This window comes from Ixodes scapularis, unplaced genomic scaffold, assembly GCF_016920785.2.
Source record: "Ixodes scapularis isolate PalLabHiFi unplaced genomic scaffold, ASM1692078v2 PGA_scaffold4__175_contigs__length_147842914, whole genome shotgun sequence".
NCBI classification, from domain to species: domain Eukaryota; kingdom Metazoa; phylum Arthropoda; class Arachnida; order Ixodida; family Ixodidae; genus Ixodes; species Ixodes scapularis.
The window spans coordinates 67,027,026-67,049,263 of record NW_024609879.1 but is presented as its reverse complement, the minus strand read 5'-3'; the positions used below and the strand labels follow the sequence as shown (position 1 = coordinate 67,049,263).

Below are 22,238 nucleotides of genomic sequence, written 5' to 3'. Positions count from 1 at the left end.
TTCGCAGAAGACGAGAGCAACGCCGACTATGCTACTGTCGTCAAGAAATTTGAAGAGTACTGCGCCGCTCAGCACAACGAAGTGCATGAACGCTACCTGTTCTGGAACAAAGTACAAGCCCCGGGTAAGCCTTCTGAACACTTCATGAGAGAGCTGAAGAAGCAGGCACGACTGTGCAACTTTGACGAGCATATAGACGAGCAATGACGACAAGGTTCAGCAAAAGCTACTCAGGGACAACAGTTTGACCTTACAGAGAGCCGAACAAGTCTGCAAGGCGGCTGAAGTATCAGAAGCACATAAAAAAGTTTGGGCCCGGGAGCAGAAGCAAGTGGATCCAGTCCACAAGACAAGCGCGAGCCATGAGAAAAAGCAGCCCAAGCTCTTACTTGGGCAAGTGCGGACGGACGCACGCGCCTCGAAGCTGCCCAGCATTCGGGCTGACCTGCAAAAAGTGCCAAAAGCAGAATCACTTCGCCAAGTGCAGCAGAACGTCCACTCAGGTCGGCGAGCTTCAAGACTCCGAAGACGACTTCGAGGTTCTGGACGTGTCGTCGAGAAACGCCATGAACCAGCGTGACTGGATAGTTCAAGCACGAGTAAAGAACCTGTCAGTCGAGCTGAAGGTCGACACAGGAGCACAGGCTAACTTACTGCCCTTTGAAACATATTGCAAAATGCCTCCAAAGCCGCCACTGAAGCCCAGCAGTGTAATATTGCGTTCCTATGGCGGGGGCGTAATTAAGCATGTGGGTGTTATGCGAGCAGAAGTGGCACTGGACGACCGAACTGCTGTCCTCGACTTTTTTGTAGTACGCAAGGGACACCAAGCCATCCTTGGGCTACAAGCCAGCGGGCACCTTGCACTGCTGTCTCGAGTACAAAGCGTGACAAGGAGCACCTCCGAAGGAATCGTCGAAGATTTTCGCCATCTGTTCACTGGCACCGGCTGCGTCCAGCGAGTCTACCGAATGGTTCTGCGGGACGGAACCACACCAGTGGTCCAAACGGCGCGACGCGTACCGCTAGCTCTGCAGGAACCCCTCCGCGAGGAACTGGAACGCATAGAGCGCGCAGGCGCCGTGGTGAAGGTCACTGAGCCCACAGATTGGGTAAGTCCACTTGTCATTGTTCGAAAGAAAGACAGAAAGATACGGGTATGCATCGACCCCAGGAAAATAAACGAATGCATAAAAAGGGAACATTACATCATGGCGCGGCGGGAAAATATAGAAGCCGAGCTGTCAGGAGCAAGAGTGTTCACGCGCCTTGATGCGAATTCAGGATTCCATCAAATCCCTTTGAGTGACGAGAGGTCCAGGATTTGCACCTTCGCAACGCCATTTGGCCGTTAGCGCTACCTGCGACTACCTTTCGGTATATCATCTGCCTCCAAAGTTTTCCAAAAAACTTTAAACAAAATTTTTTAAGCTCTTTCTGGCGTCAGAGTGTACGTCGACGATATACTTGTGTGGGGCTCGGTGACCTTCACCACGACGAACGCCTAACCTCAGTGTTGCGAGCAGCCGAACGCGCCGGACTAACTTTCAACCCAAATAAATGCGCTATTGGCGTCGAGAAAATCGAGTTTCTCGGAGACGTTATCGACGAAGAAGGCATAAGGCCATGCCCGTCCCTGATCAAATGCGTGACGGAGCTACCGGCGCCAGCGGACAAGCTCGCGGTTCAAAGATTGCTAGGCGTTGTCAATTATTTCAGCAAGTTCCTACCGTCTTTATCTCAGAGGACAACAGTCCTTAGGAGAAAAGAGTCAAAGTACAGGCTAGCTGGTGGAAGTCAACGATTTCGTCGTTTGAGACCTGTCTGTTTTTTTGTGTTACTTCTGCTCTTCAAAAAAAAAAAACCCAGTCTCAGGGTAAACGACGGAATGGTTGACTCTTTAGGAGCTTGATAAAGCAAGATTCTGTTTTTGAATGGACGGCCAATCATGCTGCAGAATGGAAGAAGTTGTGTGAAAGTCTGAGCAAGCAGCCGCTGCTATCAATATTCGACCCGTCTAGACCAACAAAAGTTTCATGTGATGCGTCACAAAACGGGATCGGTGTGGCGTTGATGCAGAGCCACGACGGCACGTGGAAGCCGGTAGCGTATGCTTTGCGAACGCTCACAGACACGCAGCAGCGTTATTCGCAGATAGATAAGGAAACGATGGCCGTCGTGTTTGGTTGTGAAAGATTTAATCATTTTGTGTACGGCCGGAGGTTTATCGTCGAGACGGATCATCGTCCTCTAATTGCTATATCACAGAAAATGATCGGCGACATGCCGCCAAGGTTGCAACTTTTTTTTTTACGGCTGCTGCGTTACGACATTGAAATGAAATATGTTCCAGGAAAGCAACTCATCCTGGCCGACATGCTGTCGCGGGCGACGACCAGAAGTGACTCGGGTGGCGTCGACACTGACGATGTCGAAGTACACGCTGTAAGTGTTGTGTCTTCACTGATTAGCGATGCCACGTGGAACCAGTTGGCTACAGAAGCGAGCCTAGACGAATCTCTAAAAAATGTCCTAAAAGACCTCGAAACTGGAAAACCAATCGAGGGTAAGTGGAAATCGTTTGATGGAGAGCTCTCACAAGTCAAGGGAGTCCTCATGAAAAGCTGCAACGTCGTAATTCCGGACAGCATGAGACGGGAAATGTTGAAAAGAATTCATCAAGGACATATGGGCGTCAATAAGTGCAAAGCAAGGGCGCGACACCTTGTGTACTGGCACGGAATGAATTCAGACATAGAAGCGTTCGTGCAGAGATGTTCTGTATGCAGAAAGCACGCATATAGTCAACCACGAGAGTCCTTGACGATGCGTCCTGTGCCTGACCAACTGTGGTACCGCGTAGGAATAGACATCTTCGAGCACGGAGGAAAGTCGTACTTATGCGTATGCGACGCTCTATCTAACTTTCCGGAGGTCGAGTTACTCAGAGATACTTCTGCAAAGACTGTCATTGAGGCAACAAGTGCAATCTTTGCGAGGTATGGCATGCCGGTGGAGGTCTCTTCTGACAATGGCCCACAATTTTCAAGTCACGACTTTGCGTTGTTCTCCAGAACGTACGACTTCAAACACGTTACATCTAGTCCAGGGTTCCCACGATGGAACGGTCTAGCAGAAAAGGGAGTACAGGTGGTTAAACGAATTTTAAAGAAAACCAGCGAAACTAACGAAGAGATTTGGCTAGGAGTTCTTGCTTATAGAACCACTCCACGAGAATTGGGTCCAGCACCTGCCGAGGTTCTTCAAGGGAGAAGGCTGCGAACATCGTTGCCAGACACCCATGTCGGCCCTGGTCACCAAGTACGCAAGCACCGCCAAACGGTCCATTCAGGCGGCCGCTTCCACGTCTCAACCCAGGAGATGCCGTTCGTGTCAACAAGGGTGCATGGACCACGAAATCGCAAGTCCTGAGACCTTCTGGGCATCCCCGATCGTAGAACGTCATCACGGCGGAAGGGAAAGTGCTGCGACGCAATCGCCAGCACTTGCTGGCTACCAAGGAGGCATTCCGCGTCGACGAAGATGACGACAGCGAAGACGACACACATCGAGATGTCACTCCAATACAGCGCCACTTATCGGAATCCTCTAACCAAGTGCAAACAGCGACTAGCGCTTTGATGGCTAGTGCTCCTAGAATCACGTCACCAACAGCAGCTCCAAGAAGGTCGCTCAGGCAACACAGACCCCCGCGCCGGTTGAGTTACGACCGGGAGTTCGTTCAAGAACCATGAACTGCTGTTGCGTTTCTTGACTTAGTTTGAACTGTTCTTGCGTGTTTATTATTTTTGTTTTGACAACAAAAGAAGGGGGATGTATCGTATGCTGCGCGTGCTGCATGAAGCGGACCGAGAAGGGGTGGAGAATGAAAGAGGAAGAGGTTCTTGTTCCTGGCTTCCCCACACCCGGCCCGTCATGTTTTATCGGCAATACTAGACGATACACCTACCGCGGCCAAGATGTATTGCCCCTGGTACAGGTTGTACCAACCTGTACCATTTCATCTGGGTATGCCCCCGCCCTCCGGTAAGGGTGTCCCCCTTTCCTTCCCCCACCTTTTCCTGTAAAGTATGTGAAGGACCTTGTTGCGTGCCCATATTTTGTAGAATATAGTTTGGCACTAGCGAATTGTTTTCCTCGCCACGTATACATATACCAGGTATACCATGTATGTATACATATACACTCGTCCTTTTCTACAAAGTTTGGGACGCTTGGTCCATGTGTGCTGCACCCTCCAGCTACGGCTTCCTCGTCAACCGTGGCGGAATTACCCACCCCAGTCTGAAAACAGCTGCTTCGATGCCATCGGGGAGGACGACTACAAGAGAGGCCACAAGCACCGCAACACTTCGGGCACGATACCGCTGTTAGGATGTTCCACTTACTTCCTGCTCACCCCCAGGTTGGTGTCCTAGAATCATACGCCGAGACAAAGTTGTATTTGTGATTACGGTATCGTGCCCACCTAGCGTTTACAACTTGCTGCTCAATGTGCGTTCAATTGTCGCCGCTTTCAAAATGAAGTCATATCTCACCCTGGAATTTGCTAAGAAGTTACTGTTGTCAGGGGACGTCGAGACCAATCCTGGCCCTCACGACGTTCCCTCTGTTTCCGCTGCACCTCTCGATCAAACGCTCGTTCTTTTAAACCAACTCGCTGCTGGCCAAACACAAATAATCAGTGAAATTAGACTCATCCAAGAAAGGCAGGGGAAAACAGAGACCGCCTTAGCAGCCTTGAAAAGTAAAATTGACGATATCGGTCGAGAGGTGTTGAACTTAAAATCAGTAAGGGACGGCATTACTGCCGTTTCAGAGGTCGCCACGCGAAACAGTTCAGCACTTGAACAAATAGCACAGAGGTGCGCCGTACTTGAAAGTCATTCCAGACGAAACAATTTGTTGTTTTTTAACGTTCCTGATAGCAGGAATGAAACGTGGAAGCAGTCGGAAGAGAACGTCGTCAATTTTTGTGAAGAAAGGCTTGGTGTTAGAATAGAACCTCCCTCTATCGAACGTGCCCATCGAATCGGTTACTACAGAAACGACGTCGCTTCGTGTAGGCCGATTATTGTAAAATTTAACTCTTATAAGGAAAGGGAGCTGGTGCTTTCGAAGGCATCTAACTTGAAAGTCACAAACTTTCGCATCAGTGAAGACGTCCCCGAAGAAATTCGCAAAGCAAGAAGAGAGTTGGTCACGTTCGCTAAAAATCAAGGACAACCATTCAAACTACGCAAAGATAAACTTATCATAGGAAGTTCGCGTTATTTTTTTGATCAGCAAGCCAATTGCGTCAAACCTTTCTTATCATAGCTCGTGGAAAAACAGCAGTCATCCCCCTCTCCTCAAGCGATACGCAACCCTTGTTTTAGAACTTTGAATTTTTTTATTGCTAACGCGTGAAGTATGTATGCAAAACAAGACGGAGCTATTTTCTGCTATGCAATCGAGCACAGCTGATGTTGTCATTGTTAGTAAAACGTAGTTAATGGAGAAAATTTCTAGCTGTGAACTGATTATGAGCGACGATTATTTTATTGTTCGGAAAGATCGAGCCGGACGTAGGGGGGGAGGGGTTCTGGTGGCTATCAAAAAGACTTTGCATGTTGAAAGATGCGATATAATCTAAGTTTCGAGGGAGTATGGGCCCGGATAAGAACACCGACTGTTTTCCTTCTGGTTATCGCTTGCTACAAACCTCCCGGGATTTTGGATTTTTCTGGTTTAATTCAAGAATGCGTAGAACAGCTTGCTAGAACTTACCCTAATGATATGTACGTGTTTGTTGGAGACTTTAATTGCCCTGATATTGTCTGGCTGGTCTTTCCTGCACCTATGCCCTTTAAAAGTTGGCGCACCCTCCCAAAACAATGTCGCGACTTTGTAGATGTAACAAGTGCTTTCTCCCTGTATCAAATGAATAATCATCTAACTCGTGGTTCTGCTGTTTTAGACCTCTTTTTTCACTTCAAAACCCGAATGTGTAATGGGGGTTCACCTAATGGAGCCCTTGAGCGATTATGCGTCTGTAAATGTTGAAATGACCATTTAAACATACAAATATAACCGGTTAACTGAAACCATTTTAAATTATCCCAAAGCAAATGTTGATGCGATTTGCGCAAAACTTAGTATAATTTTCTACTTCATATTTAGATGACTTCGCTTCTAGGTCTACTAATGAAAATTGGAATCTACTTAAATTCAAATTACTTCAGCTGGCAGATCTTTTTATTCCTAAAGTAAACATACACTCTAGAGTTGAAAAGCCGTGGTTTTCGGCACGACTGAAAACACTTCAATATAAAAAGCATCGTCTCTATAGGACTGCCAAGCAATCTAGATCCCAAGATGCATGGGAAAAATACGACCAATGTAATCTAACAACCAAGCTCGAAATAAAAAACGCAAAAAGGAAGTATTTTAATGAAGACCTTGGTAACATTATGAGGACTAATCCCAAAAAGTTTTGGACTGTGGTTAATCCGAAACAAGGAAGGGAGTCTTTTTCATTTTGCGACGACGCTGGAAACAAGTTGAGTCCTCTCGAGGCCTGTGAGCGGTTCAGTCGATATTTTAGTGAAGTCTTCTCAGAGGACCTGTTTCCTCTTTTGGATTACTACCATGATTATAGTATGTATCAAGAGAGATGCCTCAACTAACCATTTCTGCAACTGGCGTTTTGAAACTCATTGACGAACAGCACTCAAACTCCGCTCCCGGCCCAGATAAAATTTCAACGAAGCTTCTCAAACTATGCAAGCACGAGTGCTCAACCCTCCTTTCCCTGATTTTTCAACAATCCTTAGACACGGGCGAAATTCCCGAAGATTAGAAGCACGCGCAGGTAATTCCAATACACAAAAATGGTTCAAAGAATGAATTTGGTAACTACAGGCCAATATCGTTAACAAGTGTCTCTAGTAAGCTCATGAGCATATAGTATTTTCTAACGTTATGAATCACTTATGCATTAACAACTTTATTATTGTAAACCAGCACGGTTTCCGGCGATCCCACTCCTGTGAAACGCAACTTTTCGAATTCAGCAATGATATTCATGAAAACCTGCATTCCCGCTTAGAAACGCACGCCATTTTTATTGATTTCAAAAAAGCCTTTGACAAAGTACCTCATCACCGCCTTATGTTAAAACTTCGCTCGTTAAGAATAGACCCGTTTGTGACGAACTGGATTGCAGGCTTCCTTTCTAACCGAACCCAATGTATTCATTATGAAAGTAAAGATTCGTCACTCCAACACGTAAAATCGGGCGTGCCTCAGGGAACTGTGCTTGGTCCACTGCTTTTTTTTGATATATGTCGACGACCTGCCGACTCGTATTCAGTCCACGATAAGATTATACGCCGACGACTGTGTTTTATACCGGAAAATAGAGGGCCTGGATGACTGTACGCTTTTGCAGAGTGATCTGACGTGTCTTGAGACGTGGTGTGAAGAGTGGCAGTTGCAAATTAACGTTTTCCAAAACAAAATATCTGAACTTCAATAATAAACGCGCATCAACACAATTTAACTACACCCTTTTCAGTGTCCCATCGAAAATGTTCATACATATAAATATCGTGGACTTCATTTCACGCCCAACCTTTCGTGGGAACCTCATATTAACCACGTCACGGCAAAGGCTAATCAAACTTTAGGCTTTTTAAGACGTCACTTACACCTGGCAACACGGGAAACAAAACTGATTGGATACACATCTCTTCTTCGTCCCAAGCTGGAATACGCATCTCTCATCTGGAACCCGAATCAGTCATATCTTATTGACAAGTTAGAAGACAAGTTAGAAGCCATTCAAAACCGTGCCATCCGCTTCGTTCTCCGCAATTATACCCGTACAAGTAAAACAACACTAAAACAGCAAACTAATATACCCCTTCTTGCTGACCGACGTAAAATAACACGACTAACTTCCCTTCATCACATGTACTGTCATTCACCCTCAAAGAAAGAAAAATATTGCTCAGCGGCCCACCATGTCTCGGCACGCACAGACAACTCACAGAAACTTCAGCTTGCCACTCCTAGAACTAACACTTTCAAATTTTCTCCCTTACAGTTATCTATATCAGACTGGAATTCCATCCCCGACGACATCGTGACAGTAAAAGAGCCCATTAGATTTCGTTCCGCAATTGCCACTTTTCAAAATATGTAAAAAAAAGCGGAAGGAGGAAAAAATTCCTAACTCTTGTTGACTTGTATCTGTATTGTTGTTTTTGCCCCCCTTATGTAACGCCCCTACCGGGCGCTACAAGGGTATAATAAATGAAATGAAATGAAATAGCTTGTGCACATGGTCATCTCACTGTACCGCCTTCCAGCCATTCCTACATTAGACGCCATATTTGAGTGTTCTTTTCTTAGCGCAAGCTCAGAGCGAGCTCACATCTATAGGCTGGTAAGACCGGCGATCTTGTTGGTGTGGAATGCATGTTTCAGGAAAACTCTATACTCCGTTCACCCTTAAGCTGAGACTAGAAGCTCCGCCCTCAGTGCGAGCTCACTGGCTTCCACAACGCTTTGCTTGCGCGTGCGCGCGCGTTCACACTTGTGTTAGCAAGGGCAGAAAGCTCGCGCTGAAGGCGGAGCCTCTGGTCTCTACTTACGGGCGAACGAAGTGAGCCATGTATAGAGAGAGTTTGGTCAGAGGGAGGCGCGGGCAGATCCAGGGCGTGCTCAAGGCGCAGAAAGAGGCCTTGACATGCTCTCTTGGTCAACCAGAAACCGAAAAGAATCCCCTAGCGGTGGTAGCAAGAAACAGTTTTAATCATAGGTATATGGTTTTAATAAGCGCGTAAGAGTTAAATGTAGTAACCATTCGTGGTTGAAAGTAGGGTGTACGTGATGTTTTTATTATGAGCATGCAGAAAGGTGTAAGAAACGAATGTGCTGCTCGAACTCTGGTTTGCTCGGACAGAGTGTAACCGCTCGAACGACAGTTTCCCGGCCCTCGGCGCCTGGCATACCTATTTTGTCGATCGTTCCACTAGCTGCGCTCTTCCACCTTGATCCTGAATGACCGTGATTGAAACATCACGTGCACCATATTTTCCAGTCACCGAGAGTTACTCCGACGCAAATATTAATTTCGGTTCTCGCGACCGCCGCCAGGGAATTATTTCCGGTTTCTGGTTGGCTACATTCGAATTTATGAAGACGCCCTGAAACACGCCCAGCACACTTTCCTCCAATGGCGCCTTCTTAATTGTGTCCTATACTTCCCAATCAGTGGCCAAACTTTCTACATCTACGACTCTGGAATGAAATATAAAAGCTCGCCGTCATCACGCGCTCAGCATAATTAGGCGCTCGTGTTTAGACAGCGTGAAACCGCTTAGCCTTCGAGGTATGACGACACTGGCTTGCACGATAAATTGAACAATCTCTGGGTTTTGCAGCGCGAGGTTTCGCTCCACGTGCTTCAAGCTGCGGTGTGCTATCACACTTGGCTACCGACCACCCCAGCCTACTATCCCAATCAAGCAAGTGTTGTGACAAATGCTCAGCAAAAGGATTTAAGATAAGATAGTAAATACACAATTGAAAATGTATTATCACACTTGGCTACCGACCACCCCAACCTACTATCCCGATCAGGCAAGTGTTGAGACAAATGCTCAGCAAAAGGATAATTGAAAATGTATTGAGAGTGGTGGCCCAGTCTCTTTTACTATGAACTACCTTGAGTAGAGTACGAATACTTTGAAAAGGTAATTGAACTACTTTCGAAGACACTTCGCAACTGTGTTGCTTGGTAGAGTACGAATACTTTGAAAAAGTAATTGAACTACTTTCGAAGACACTTTGCAACTGTGTTGCAAGCGGAAGACGACGACGATTGGAATACAAAGCACCCATCAGGGTTGGGCAGTATCGCGATACAAATGTATCGCGATAGTATTTCAGAAATACATTTCGTATCTGTATTTCTGTATCGCGATACATTCTTTTCACCAGTATCTGTATTCCTGTATCGAAATACATTTGGAACGTTTATTTGTATCGCGATACAATCAGAATGAAATGTATTTCGTTACATTTCCTGAGCAATGCTTCACCCCCCCCCCCCCCCCCCCCCCTAACTACAACAAAAACAAAATCCGAACGCATTTTTTTTTCTTTTTTTCACTTCTGAGGGCACCAGGTTCAGGGGATACTGGGGCATTGTTACTATATGCTGACCAAGGCTCCTTACGATTCTCCAAACTATTTTTCTATGCGCCCTCTTTTTCTTCTGAGAAGTGTTGCATAGTCGGGGACTCGAACCAGGTGACGTGCCAGGAGTGGAGTCGGAGCATCTTCTGCCGCAGGTGCTTATGTAGAGATTTCTTGAGTCATTGTTTCCTTGCATCCAATTTTTGCGCTAACCGTCTCTCTTGCCTTAGCGTACACAGTACACCCAGCCGACAAAGCTGAGACACAGTCCGTTGCAGCACGAGCCTGGCGGTGGTTAATTTGGTATAGTAGGATGACTCACGCAGTGAAGTTCAAGACATATTGGAATGCGTCTGCGGCTGCGCCCGTAATATTGCACGGCTCATGGGTACGTTATCAGCCGACATGAACGTGACCCGGTGGTCTGGTGATCTGAGACCCAGGAAGGAGGCCAGACGTGGCCTCGCGGTGCCGACCCAGACTTCGTACACCTGCGACTACTCTCGAGCTCGCTGTTTCTCGGAGAGCTCACACCTGTGCCGGCAGTATCAGGTCGCAGCCCACGAGGTCTCTGTTTGGATAATGCTAGGCGAGACTTGAGGACTGCAATTCATGCGTCGGTGGCGGAGGGTCGGCAGAAAGGACCTTCACAACAGGGATGCCACCATACCGTTTTTTCAACCGTGACATATGATAAGGCACGTGTTTCAGAGTGCTTCAGGTAGTCCACTATTCTCGAAAATTCCAAATGACACTGCCTGCTCGATCTTCAACGAGGTAACCTACAACGAAAGTACGTATTGTCCTTTCATACAGCAGCGTGCTAAAGTTTCATGTTCAAGGCCACACCTACAGATGAAGAATACCAGTTCATCCCACCGCGACGTCATGCGATAAATGTTGACAAGGGCGTCCTTATTGGACAGGGGCGTGGTGATTTAGGATAACATAGAATTTATTTAGAGGTCGAAATCTTTCCGCATCACTCGTCAGACATGTCAGGAAAGGGACCGCGGTCAATCCTTGATGGAACATTCGTTTTTTTGCCCATTGAAGACTCTTTTTGAGACGTCGTCGTGTTGCTTCCACGCAGTCTCAGGTGGTCTAAAAAAATGGTAAGACTCCTCGTCGTCCGAAACCACTACCTTCAATGCAAAGTGCCAAGCCTACGGGAAAGTGATTTCTGGTTCAAAAACTTCCACTTCAAGCTTCATCTCAGTTGGCGTCTCAAACAAATTTCAAAAATGTATCGCAGTATCTGTATTTCTGTATTTGTATTTCTGCGCTTCCTAAAATGTATCCCTGTATTTGTATTTCCAAATACTTTTTTGCCTTTATTTAAAATGTATTTCCGATACGTATCGCGATACATTTTTACAGATATATTTCAGTATCAGTATTTTAGCTACTATTTCAATGTATCCCAGTATTTGTATTTCCAAATACATCTTTGAGTATTTCTGCCCAACCCTGGCACCCATTTCCTATCGCTCTTCTAACTAGTTCGATAATTTGCGCAAATCTTGGCGCAAAAGAAGGCAGCTTCGGCAAGGGGCCGCAGCTTGGAACCCTGGACCGGCAAACTGAAGACTCATATGCCTATCCGGAGCCTCGAGGCAATGATCCCCCAGATTTTCCCGGGACCATAGTGAAAACACCAAGTGGCAAGCTCCGCGGTGCAAGGACTCATGCCATGAGCCAGACGACGGCGAACCCTTATCCGACTCTCGTGAGTCATTCTCAAGGCAACAGCGGTCCACCAGCCGTTACAGGTCACCTCATTTACCATCAGATGTCCCAACAAGACAGTCAGTTTTTAACGGACTGCACGAAACAACGTGAAACAATTGAAGAATTCATGAAGAACAAGGAGCTCCTAGTACAGGTGCTCACGCAAAAGGATTCGTTTCAGGAGTACTCGAATCATAAGAAAAAGTTCGAAGAGTTTCTTTTGAACCGCAACCTGCCTTCCACTGTGCGGCAGAAGCTGACGGAGGCAGGTACACAAGAAACAAATGCAGCACGCACAAACGACGCGAGCCAGAGAGATGACAACGAAGGATGGCCACTACTACTATCGCATTCATGCAAACACAGCACCTTGCCTACAAAACAGAGAGAAGCCCTTGCAGATACAAGGAGGTCCCCAACTCAGACAGTGGTGCTGAAACCTACCTGCAAGGAGAAGGTTTACACCTTCACCGGACGAGACATCTACCGGACGATGGAGAAAGCCGGCATCCAGAACACGGACGGTTTCACAGTGCACCTCAGCGAGAAGTCGAATACTATCGCAATCACCACCAGAAACCCTCGGCTCAAGAGCAAGGTACTCAACATTGGAGCGGTAGAAAAAGCGGAGAAAAAGTATGAGATGAAACCGTACATGGCCATCTCCAGCAACCAAGTGAGGGGAGTTATATACCTCCATGGCGAAAACCTGAATGAAACACTAGAATCACTGATGGAGGGATTAGACTTTCGCACAAACAACATTGTGACAGCTAGGATCATAGGAAGATCCAGAAAGACGGTACTGATCACTTTCGAAGGTGAGAGAATTCCGAAGCATGTGCGTTTCCTATGTGAAAAGTTCAATGTAATGGAATACAGACCCAGACCGGTAGTATGCTACTCATTGGTCATAAGTTCGATCTGTGCCCCCACGGCACAAAAAGATGCGGCAACTGTGGACACATTCATGGAGACGCAGAAGGCTGCGAATTGCTGCCGAAATGTTTCAACTGCGGGGACCCGCACGTTGCGACTAGCAACAACTGCCCCAAAAGACAGATACCGGCAAGGCGTCCACAGCCGAGAAAATTACTAACACCAAGGCCCTTTTTGAACGGCCCTCCACCACCACCGAAAGCATCGAACCGTGGAACTGAAGACGGGAAACGGAACAAATGGTCCCGGAACAAATAGTCCCGGAGTAAATGGCCCCGGAATAAATGGTCCCGGAACAAATGGTCCCGGAACAAATGGTCCCGGAACTACGGGTCCCAAGTACGAACTAGGAAAAAATGGTCCCAGATAAATATTGCCAATATGGGTTCCGCTTTTTCGAATAAATCCGATAAAATCCAATAACACTCGCCAAAAAAGCATTTTTTAGTTTCCAATTTATACGAAAAGCTCCGAATTTCGATGCTGCCGGTGGCACGAACTCGTACCGTTTTTATATTTTTCTGGGAAGCTCGAAAATGTTTTGTGCTGATTTTCTTTTTGTATTTAAACTTTTGTGCTACAAGCGTCATAAAATAATATATTCTTAACCCATATATATATAAAAAAGGTAGCCTCTCTACCACAATAATCGAATGGGGCTCGCTTATATAAATATACTGCTCAAAAACACTGCTATATAAAAATGATGCCCAAAAACAACTGCTAGGCATGTAACCGGGGATTCAGCAGCATAGTCGGGCATAGTCATCAAACTGTATGGAAGGCGATCGATGCTCTACGGGCGGAATCTTTATCTGTCTCCGTAAAAACTGCTCAGGAGTTTTATGGAGAAGAAAACAAAAACAGAGCTGGTCCAGCGCCGACTGCAGACTCTCAGCCCATTAGGAGCAAAGAGCAAAGACGATGGAGGAATTCCTTCAAGGTGTCAGTCGCACTGTTCGGTGTAAGATGTTAAGGCACGTCCATATGTGTTATCAATAAATTGTATAATTTCTGAACATCTTGTCGTAAAATATAGTTGAACCTAGCAAGTGCAGTAGATTTGGTTGAAGAGACATGGAGGAACACCAAATGTGCATGGAAACATAATGCACCTATAAAGGCATCGAGCTCCGCTCGTTCTGTGTGCTACCATCACGCGTCCTGGCGAGATGGAAGTAATTCAAGTTTCATGGCTTCAACAGAATGAGGAAAGAGCCTACTGATACTATAAATATCCTAAAGCCCCTTATATGAAAATAGTAATAACTCCTATAATATCGTATAAGGTCACTAAATTAACAGTCAGGAGATAACTGTTGGACAGTATTTATTTCGAAAATATTGTGAGAATTTTGAAGAAAATTAAGTTCAATACCTGACCACTTTCTTCGAAGTAACCAGCCTCAAGATATAGACGAGATCCTTCATTCTACCAGGAAATCACTGATTGCATAATGGATGAAGTATATTGCATGGTGTATCTTAGTTTACAAATGATATTCTTGCGGGACCATTTTTTCCTACCTTGTGCTTGGGACCATTAGTTCCGGAACCATTTGTTCCGGGACCATTTATTCTGGGGCCATTAGTACCGGGACCATTAGTTCCGGGACTATTTCTTCCTACACCCACTGAAGACAGTTCCAAGCCTCAACCAGGGGTCTGGGCTGCTCCCCTCAGGCTAGGACCAAACACGCAAGCACCCGATCCGGCGTCAATTGAGACAACTCTATAGGCTCTGTTATACTCCGACGTAACGCGCGCGCAAGCGAACGCTGGCCGAAGTCGGCTACGTCACGTCAGTCCTCCCATTCCTCAAAGGTTCTCCGATGTCGACTAGACCGTACTCACTAATTACGCTACTAAGGCTTACCGGCACTCATATCACTATGCAGCTTAGTACTCGTTTAGTATTTGGAGGAACATACGCAGTTAAAGTTTTTACAGATTTTGTTTTCCGACACCAGATTTAGTGTATAGAAATTGCTGCAAATAAGATTGTTTACTTTGAGTCAGATTTTTTTTTTTTTTTTAATACGTGACATTTTGACGCAGCACTCCCGCGGCGCGCGTCGGTGGGCCGCTGGCGCGGCGCATGCGCAGAATCTGACTACGAGGAGACGTTTCCTGCGAGAGTGCGCAACTTCCGGTTCCTTTTAGTTTCAAATAGCAGACAAAAATGCTCGCGCTTCTTGAGGGCCAAGTTCGAGCGATGGCGTGGACGTACCTTGCACGACGAAAACCGGCGCTTGCACTGTTGGTGCACCGCCTGCGCCGCAAGCGCAGGCGCTCAATGTACACACGGTACATCTTTGACAAGCGCACGGTCTACGGTACTCAAGCTTCCTCGTGTCGTAGACACACGGGTGAGGACGAATTCCCACAATCAGCCTCTTGACGACCGAGTCTGATTCTTCAAACATGACGCCACACGGAGTGGTGCTCCCGTCGTCTGCTATTGCTCGTATTCGCCGCGAGGGCTACCGGGAGCCAGCGCGTGATGCATCCTGGTCCGGCGTCGCTGGCGCGGCCGGCGCGGAATACGGCATGCTCCATTTTGGCGTCGAGGCAAGGCTGCGTCGAACGCCGCCGGTCGCGTCGGTTACGCCACGGCGCCGGAGTATAGAGCGTCGGGTTTTCGCCGACAGGACGTCGCTGTGACGCGCTCTCACGCGCGCACGCGTTACGTCGGAGTACAACAGAGCCTTATATCACGACGAACCGACTGCGATGGCGAAAACAAATGCTACAGAACAGCAGCGTCACGCAGAAAATGGCGTCACTGGATCAAAGAGTGAGAAAAATGGAAAATACACTGGACTGCAATCTGCAGGCCCTCCATGCTATGAACCGACCAAGAAATAAATAGAACCCGTACGCAAAGGTCTAAAAGTAAAAAGACTCCATGGGTCTTACAGTGGAATCGCCGAACCTTCCGACAAAAGCAAGCCGAATTCAAGGAAAGACTGGACAAAATTGGTGACAACAAACCGCTTATCATATTGCTGCAGGAAACAAAAACAGACTCGATCAAAATTAGGGGTTACAACACCTATACGCAAACCGCCGCCAACACCGACCGTGATACACCAGAGATCCCCATGCCTACAGTAGCAACGCTGATAAGTAAGGACATCTCCCAGGCACAACTCATGACGCAGCATCTCTGCAACAACACGCAGGAAGTTGTGGGTGTCAAAGTACGAATAGGAGGTAAGGAATATAGAATCTTTAATACCTATATCAGACCGCAGAGACGGGAAGGAAATGACATGTCATTGTTAGATGACGTGAAACACGGCAATATTCCTACGCTGGTGGCCGGCGATTTCAATGCCCAACACACAACATGGGGATATAAGCGAGAAAACCAACGCGGAAAAAGCCTCAACAGCAAGTGTAAACAGCTAGGGCTTCTTCTCAGGAATGAGCCGGATTCACCAACCAGACTAGGGCTCAACCCAAGGGAAGCGGATACAACACCGGACTTAACATGGACAACCAGGAACCTAAGGGTGACCTGGCACACAAAGCCGGACACCATGGGAAGTGACCACCTTCCAATCAGTATCAAATCGCACATCAGCGTGGGTGCGAGAAAGAAGGTCCACTTTATTAGATGGGATAGGTTCCGAATGCTGCTAGGAGAGAGCAGCACAGAAGACCTCACACGCACAATACAGTTGGCCATGGCCGGCGCAAAAAAAGAGTACCGAATATGAGAAGACGCAGCGGCGCCAGACCTGCATTTACTGAACCTATGGGCCAGTCGCCTTCAAGCCCTACAACGGTACAGGAAAAAGAAACGAGACAAAAAACTCAAAATCAAGCTCAATCTTGCTACGGCTCGAGCAAAAAGGTACACACTGGAGCTTAGTCGGCTAAAATGGCAAACGCACTGTGGATCCTTCAACGAGAAGACGGGGTTAGGAAAAGCATGGCGCACGTACAAAGGGGTGTGCGGAAAGACTAAAAGCAAAGGGATGGGAGCCAACCTGGCTCTCGAACTTGGAATATCAGAAGCCGAGTTAGCAATTCAAGCTCGAAACAGCTTCTTCCCGCAGCCCATTACTTCCCCCCTAAGCATCTGCTACGAAAGATCGCAAATGGACGACCAAGCACCAGAAGGCGCTCCTTTTAACAAGGGGGAACTACTGGCGGCCATAGCCACAGCCAAATGCAACACAGCACCGGGACCCGACCATGTAACTATTGCTGCTATAAATAACCTCTCAGAAGAAGAACAGGAGGAACTTTTGAAATGGTACAATCAAATTTGGGAACAAGGCACCCTACCCAGAGAGTGGAAACACTCCACAGTAATTCCGAAACCCAAACCCGGCAAGCCAGCCAACGATATCGGAAACCTAAAACCTATTTGTCTCACCTCTAACCTGTGTAAAATAATGGGGAGAATGGTTTTAGCCCGTATTACATGGCTCCTGGAAACACAAAGTAGACTGCACCGTATGCAAACAGGATTTAGGCAAGGCCTCTCAACGCAGGACAGCTTGGCCATGATACACCGAGACATAACATCTACTCCCCCAAAAGGACAACCCCGTACCATCGTGGCAATTGACATTAAAAAAGCATTTGACTCCATACCGCATGAAACGGTCATAAAAGCGACCGAAAAAAAGGGGCATCCGAGGGAGACTGCTGAATTTTATAAAGTCCTTCTTGCAGGACAGAGCTTACAGTGTTCACATGGGCAGCACCAATGGACCGATCTCAAATAATGCGATTGGAGTACCCCAGGGTGCCGTTATCTCCCCCACGTTGTTCAACATGCCATGACGGACCTCGCTCTAGCACTGGAGAAAAATGCGGGAGAAGTAAATTTCACAATCTATGCTGACGATATTTCTATCTGGACGGCAACAGGGGAAGCTAAAACACCAGAGGAACACTTGCAAAAAGCACTTGACATCACAGTTGAGTTCCTTAAGGAAACCGGGATGAAGATCTCGGTTGAAAAGACAAACTATCTGGTTGTTGCAAGCAAAAAAGCCAGGCAGCAGAACATCGGGGACACCATCTGCTTTCAGATTGAAGGAACGAGGGTCGAGAGAAAGCCCAGCATAAAAATTCTTGGGCTAACCTTTGATGAAACCGGAGGCGCTCATAACTGGGTAAAACAAACGCAATCTCAATGGAAACAGGGACTCAGTTTGATAAGGAGAACGGCTAACAAGGCGTGGGGAGCAAACGAGAGTGCCTTGAAGAATATGACACGAGCACTGCTCATTACCAGAGTCATGTACGGGTTCAATTTCCTGCGGCTAACAAAAGCCCAGATAAGAAAGCTGGAGATACTTAACCATTCAGCCATGAGAGTGGTTACTGGGCTGCCCAAGTACGGATTTAAGACTTACGGATTTAAGAAGCGCCGCTCAGATGAACTCCCTCGAGGATATTGCAAACGAAGCGAGGAGAAGTCAACTCGACAAACTCGAAAGATCACCCGCCGGCCTTATCATCCTCCCAATGCTCGGAAAGACACCAAAACAAAGCTTCCACATCGCACCACCGAACCCTCCCTGGGAGGATGAGGCGGTAGTAGGCCTGAAACCCACACCGAAGTATCAAAACAGGACCCAACCAAAACGCAGGGAAAGCAAAGCAAAACGCCACAGGAAAGAAGTGGAGGCAATTCTTAAAATGGGGACCGCGGAAGTAATTTACACCGACTCCGCGAGGAACGAGGACGGAACCACGGCCATAGCAATGCACTCAGCTGGCACCGGCGAATCAAAAAGCAAATACCTGCTCAATAGCAGCAGCACAAAAACTGCTGAACTATTGGCCGTACACTGGGCTCTCGAAGAGCAGGTTCAGTACAATCCGGCCGCACACATGTACGTCTACACAGACTCCAGCGAAGCAGTCAAGGCGTGCAGAAGGACAGACTGTAGGAATAAGATTGCAAAAGACATCAAACATACAGCTAAGATCCTTCGCCTAAATGGAGGCAGTTTGCACATCCCATGGATACCAGGACACCAGGGAATCCCGGGAAACGAGGAGGCCCACGAGACCGCGCGGATTGAGCTACAAGCATCCCACGCCGCATTAGGTCACGAGGGCTCCCCCGTCACAACCCAACCAGAAGATCTGGACCTCAATGAACTGAAAGAGGCAAGTAGAACAGGTCGGAAACAACGACTGGCATCGCTGCTGCCCGGAGAGGCTTACCCTCTTCCATCCAATTACTCAAGGTTGGGGAGGGTATGCATTCGACGCATCGCCACCAACACAGCCCTAACACCTGTGCTGAGAAGGAAATTTTATACGTCACACGAAGAAGACGACCCTCGTCCCGACTTTAACTGCAAGACTTGCAAAACCCCGGCTACTTGTAAACATCTAATACGGGACTGCGAAGCAAACAAACAACTAAGACAAGACGCACCCCTCAGCATTCCGGAAGACGCACGACCTCAAACATACGAAGAGTGGGTAACCCCCTTGAAAGAAAACGCAAACAGGATCAAGATCCTGGACTCTTTACTCACCTACCTTAAGGCAGTGAACTTCACACACCTCATCTAACCCCCCTTTCCTCCTCACACCCTTCATCTCTTCTTAATCGCCCCGTCACACCAGATGACTTCAGTCAAGAGGTGTGGCGGACCCCAATCATTGTTAATAAACGTTTTCTGATCTGTGTTGCAAGCTGGTAATATAAGAATAAAAAATTCACTACGCGGTACTATACTTCTGGTGACTTCACTGATAACCTCATTCTTCTGTGAGCTCTATGACTTTCAAGAAGCGCCTTAGCTGCTGCAATCGAAGTTTACTTTAAAATAATTCGGGATATGCCATCTAATGGGTGCCCAAAGATTTTAGGAACAAAGGGAACTCACGTGCTGTAGACATGGCACCTGCCGTACTTTAGTATGGCGGCAGGCTCGGCTCCCGACGTGTTCCGCAATAAGTTTGTAATATGCCTTACCGCAGTTCGAGGGACTTGACACGTAGTCCGGCACCGCATATCCCTAACAGCCAAACTAGAAGTTGATGAGATAGCAAGGCTTGTGAATAGTACGCAAGAGAACGACAAACGTCCACGCTCCGGAGAAACATCGACCCGCAGAGCAGCCTCGATCGCTGACCAGGAACCAAGAGCGAATATTTTGCCTGCCCCCCCCCCCCCCCTCCCCCTAAGTTAAGGCCGAAAAGAAGCACCTATACCTTCAATCTGTCAACAAACAAAAAATTAGTAAAGCCTGGAGGCCAACACAGGCAACACGGGAGTGTCCCCAAAACCAAAAAACTGCTTCCAAACCCCATTCCTTCGCTCCCCTTTCGCACCAGCTCAAACAATTTTTGACGCATCGAGGTTAAGATTCCCGAATCAGAATCTACAGATAAAGAATAACCGGTTCCACCTGGCAGAAAAATAAAAACTGGGTTCGAGGATTTTGAGGATGAAACGATGTGCGCATTCGGAAGGAGATGGAAGAACCGCTTTCGAACGAGTTTGAAAGAAAAAGTTAACACAGAATACGCAGGCAGCAAGATCTTCCTTGGCCGTAGGAGTGCCCCCACTCGTTTGAAAATGTGCTCGCGCATTTTTGGAAATGGCCAATGGACCCTCTTCTTGTAAGCTTCTGCGCATGCGTACACTCCCGCCGTCGCCATTTTCGCAGGGCATCGGGACGGTGCCCCGTGAAAATGGCGAGAGTAACATTGTCAGCATCTATCTTCGCGCGTATTTAGTCTATTTTGACGCTTCGCTTTTTTTTTAGTATCGGTAGTATGGGGTATAAAGAGCACTGAAAACCGATACAACGGTACGATTCCAATGCGTTTTGACGGGCGGAGGCATGTTGTACCGAGCGTTGGCGTCACAATCCTCTGCTAACAGAAGCCCTCTAGCTTCAGACAAAAAGTGTGGTCCGGGTGTAAAATTCGGATGACGTCACCAGCACTTTGGTAGCTCCAGAAGTGACGTGCCATCAAAAAAAAAAACTTGTGAAAAAATTTATTTAGGGACTGACTGCGGTTTGCTCCTGCCTTGTTTCCTGTTCTGTGTTCGGTCGCTTGGTTCAAGTTTAGCTTTGTCCTGGGGTCTGGTGATCGCTCTACAGTCCAACAATTGTCCCGGCGACATTTTTTTTAATGGGTGAAAAATGTATTTAAAAATATGAAAATAAAAAGCGGGAAAGACAAGGACAATGGGGAAGTCTACACAAGACGAGCACTTACTCTCAACTGACATTTCAATTCGGAAGAGGACAAAGATGAAAACATAAAAAAAAAAAAAAAAAAAAAACGTCAAGCCGAGAAATAATTTTGAAAATGAAGCGAAAAAATCTGAAAAGAGAATGAAAGAAGGATAAAAAAAGGAAAATTAGTATAAATGAAAGGGAAAGGTGTGCGTGATTAAATTAACAGGGTGAGAAGTAGAAAGAAAGAAGGTAAAGCAAAAAAAAAAAATAAGGAAAATATTTTATGAACTCTAATTCTTTTGATGACAAAGTCACAGATGGAGCACTGATGAAGTAGCCTCTTTTGGTCGCAATGACTTCAGCCTCAAAAATATCGCGTAAGTATTGTTACAATTGTATTATCATTGTGCTACAGTTGTTCTTAAGATACTGAGTACAAGAAAGCGAGAAATGTAATTAAGGTAGAGTAGCAAACACTATAGACGACATGTATTTGCAAGATACCAAAATACTACCAGATGTATTTGGAATACGGCATACCTTGAGTACAGTGTTTAAGATAAGTAGATCTCTGTCTTGAGCTTACCATAACAGGGTACGGCTCCTCGTCCGCCTTCATGCGGTGCCGCAAGCTGTCCGGGCTCTTCGTGGTCTGCTTGACAGCCCTTTTGCGGGACATCGGCTTGAGATAGACGAAAAGCAGCGCGACGACGACCACAACCTGCACGACGATGATCACGACGCCGATGCGTACGATGAACGTCTTGTAAACCTTAAGTGCCGAGGGCTGCGCGCCTTCGCTGATTGTTGTATTGGACAGGGCGCTCCCGTCAGACATGCTCAAGCTGCTACGGAGCCAGTTGGCTGAATCTATAGGGGACGTGGATTGGAAGGTCTTGTTCACAAATAAGAACACTGGCTGTCGGTGCACGCAGCGTGCTCTAGAAGGCGGCGTAAAACAACGGGAATGCACGCCTCTAAACTTCGTCGTCCTTGACTATTTCCTTCCGTTGTCTCGCTCTTTGCCCCTTTGTTTCACTGTAAGCGCAAGCGAGGCCGAAACTACAAGCGCGAGCATGCGGCCCTGAACAGTGCCTGCACTGCACGTGCGCGAGAGCTTGGCAGGGAAGCTGAACGCCCGGAGCTCGCTCTTGTAGCTTCTGCAACGCTCACACT

At 47.1% G+C, this 22,238-nt stretch overlaps 1 protein-coding gene across 1 annotated transcript in view; it reads right to left on the bottom strand.

The window, feature by feature from the left end:
* The window catches only part of LOC120844754, a 115,871-nt gene extending 93,971 nt beyond the window's left edge, over positions 1-21,900 (bottom strand). Inside the window, exon 1 of the mRNA XM_040216685.2 lies at positions 21,649-21,900. Coding sequence (XP_040072619.1) covers positions 21,649-21,900 — 252 coding nt within the window. The remainder of the gene's footprint in view (positions 1-21,648) is intronic.
* Between the last annotated feature and the right edge of the window lie 338 nt (positions 21,901-22,238).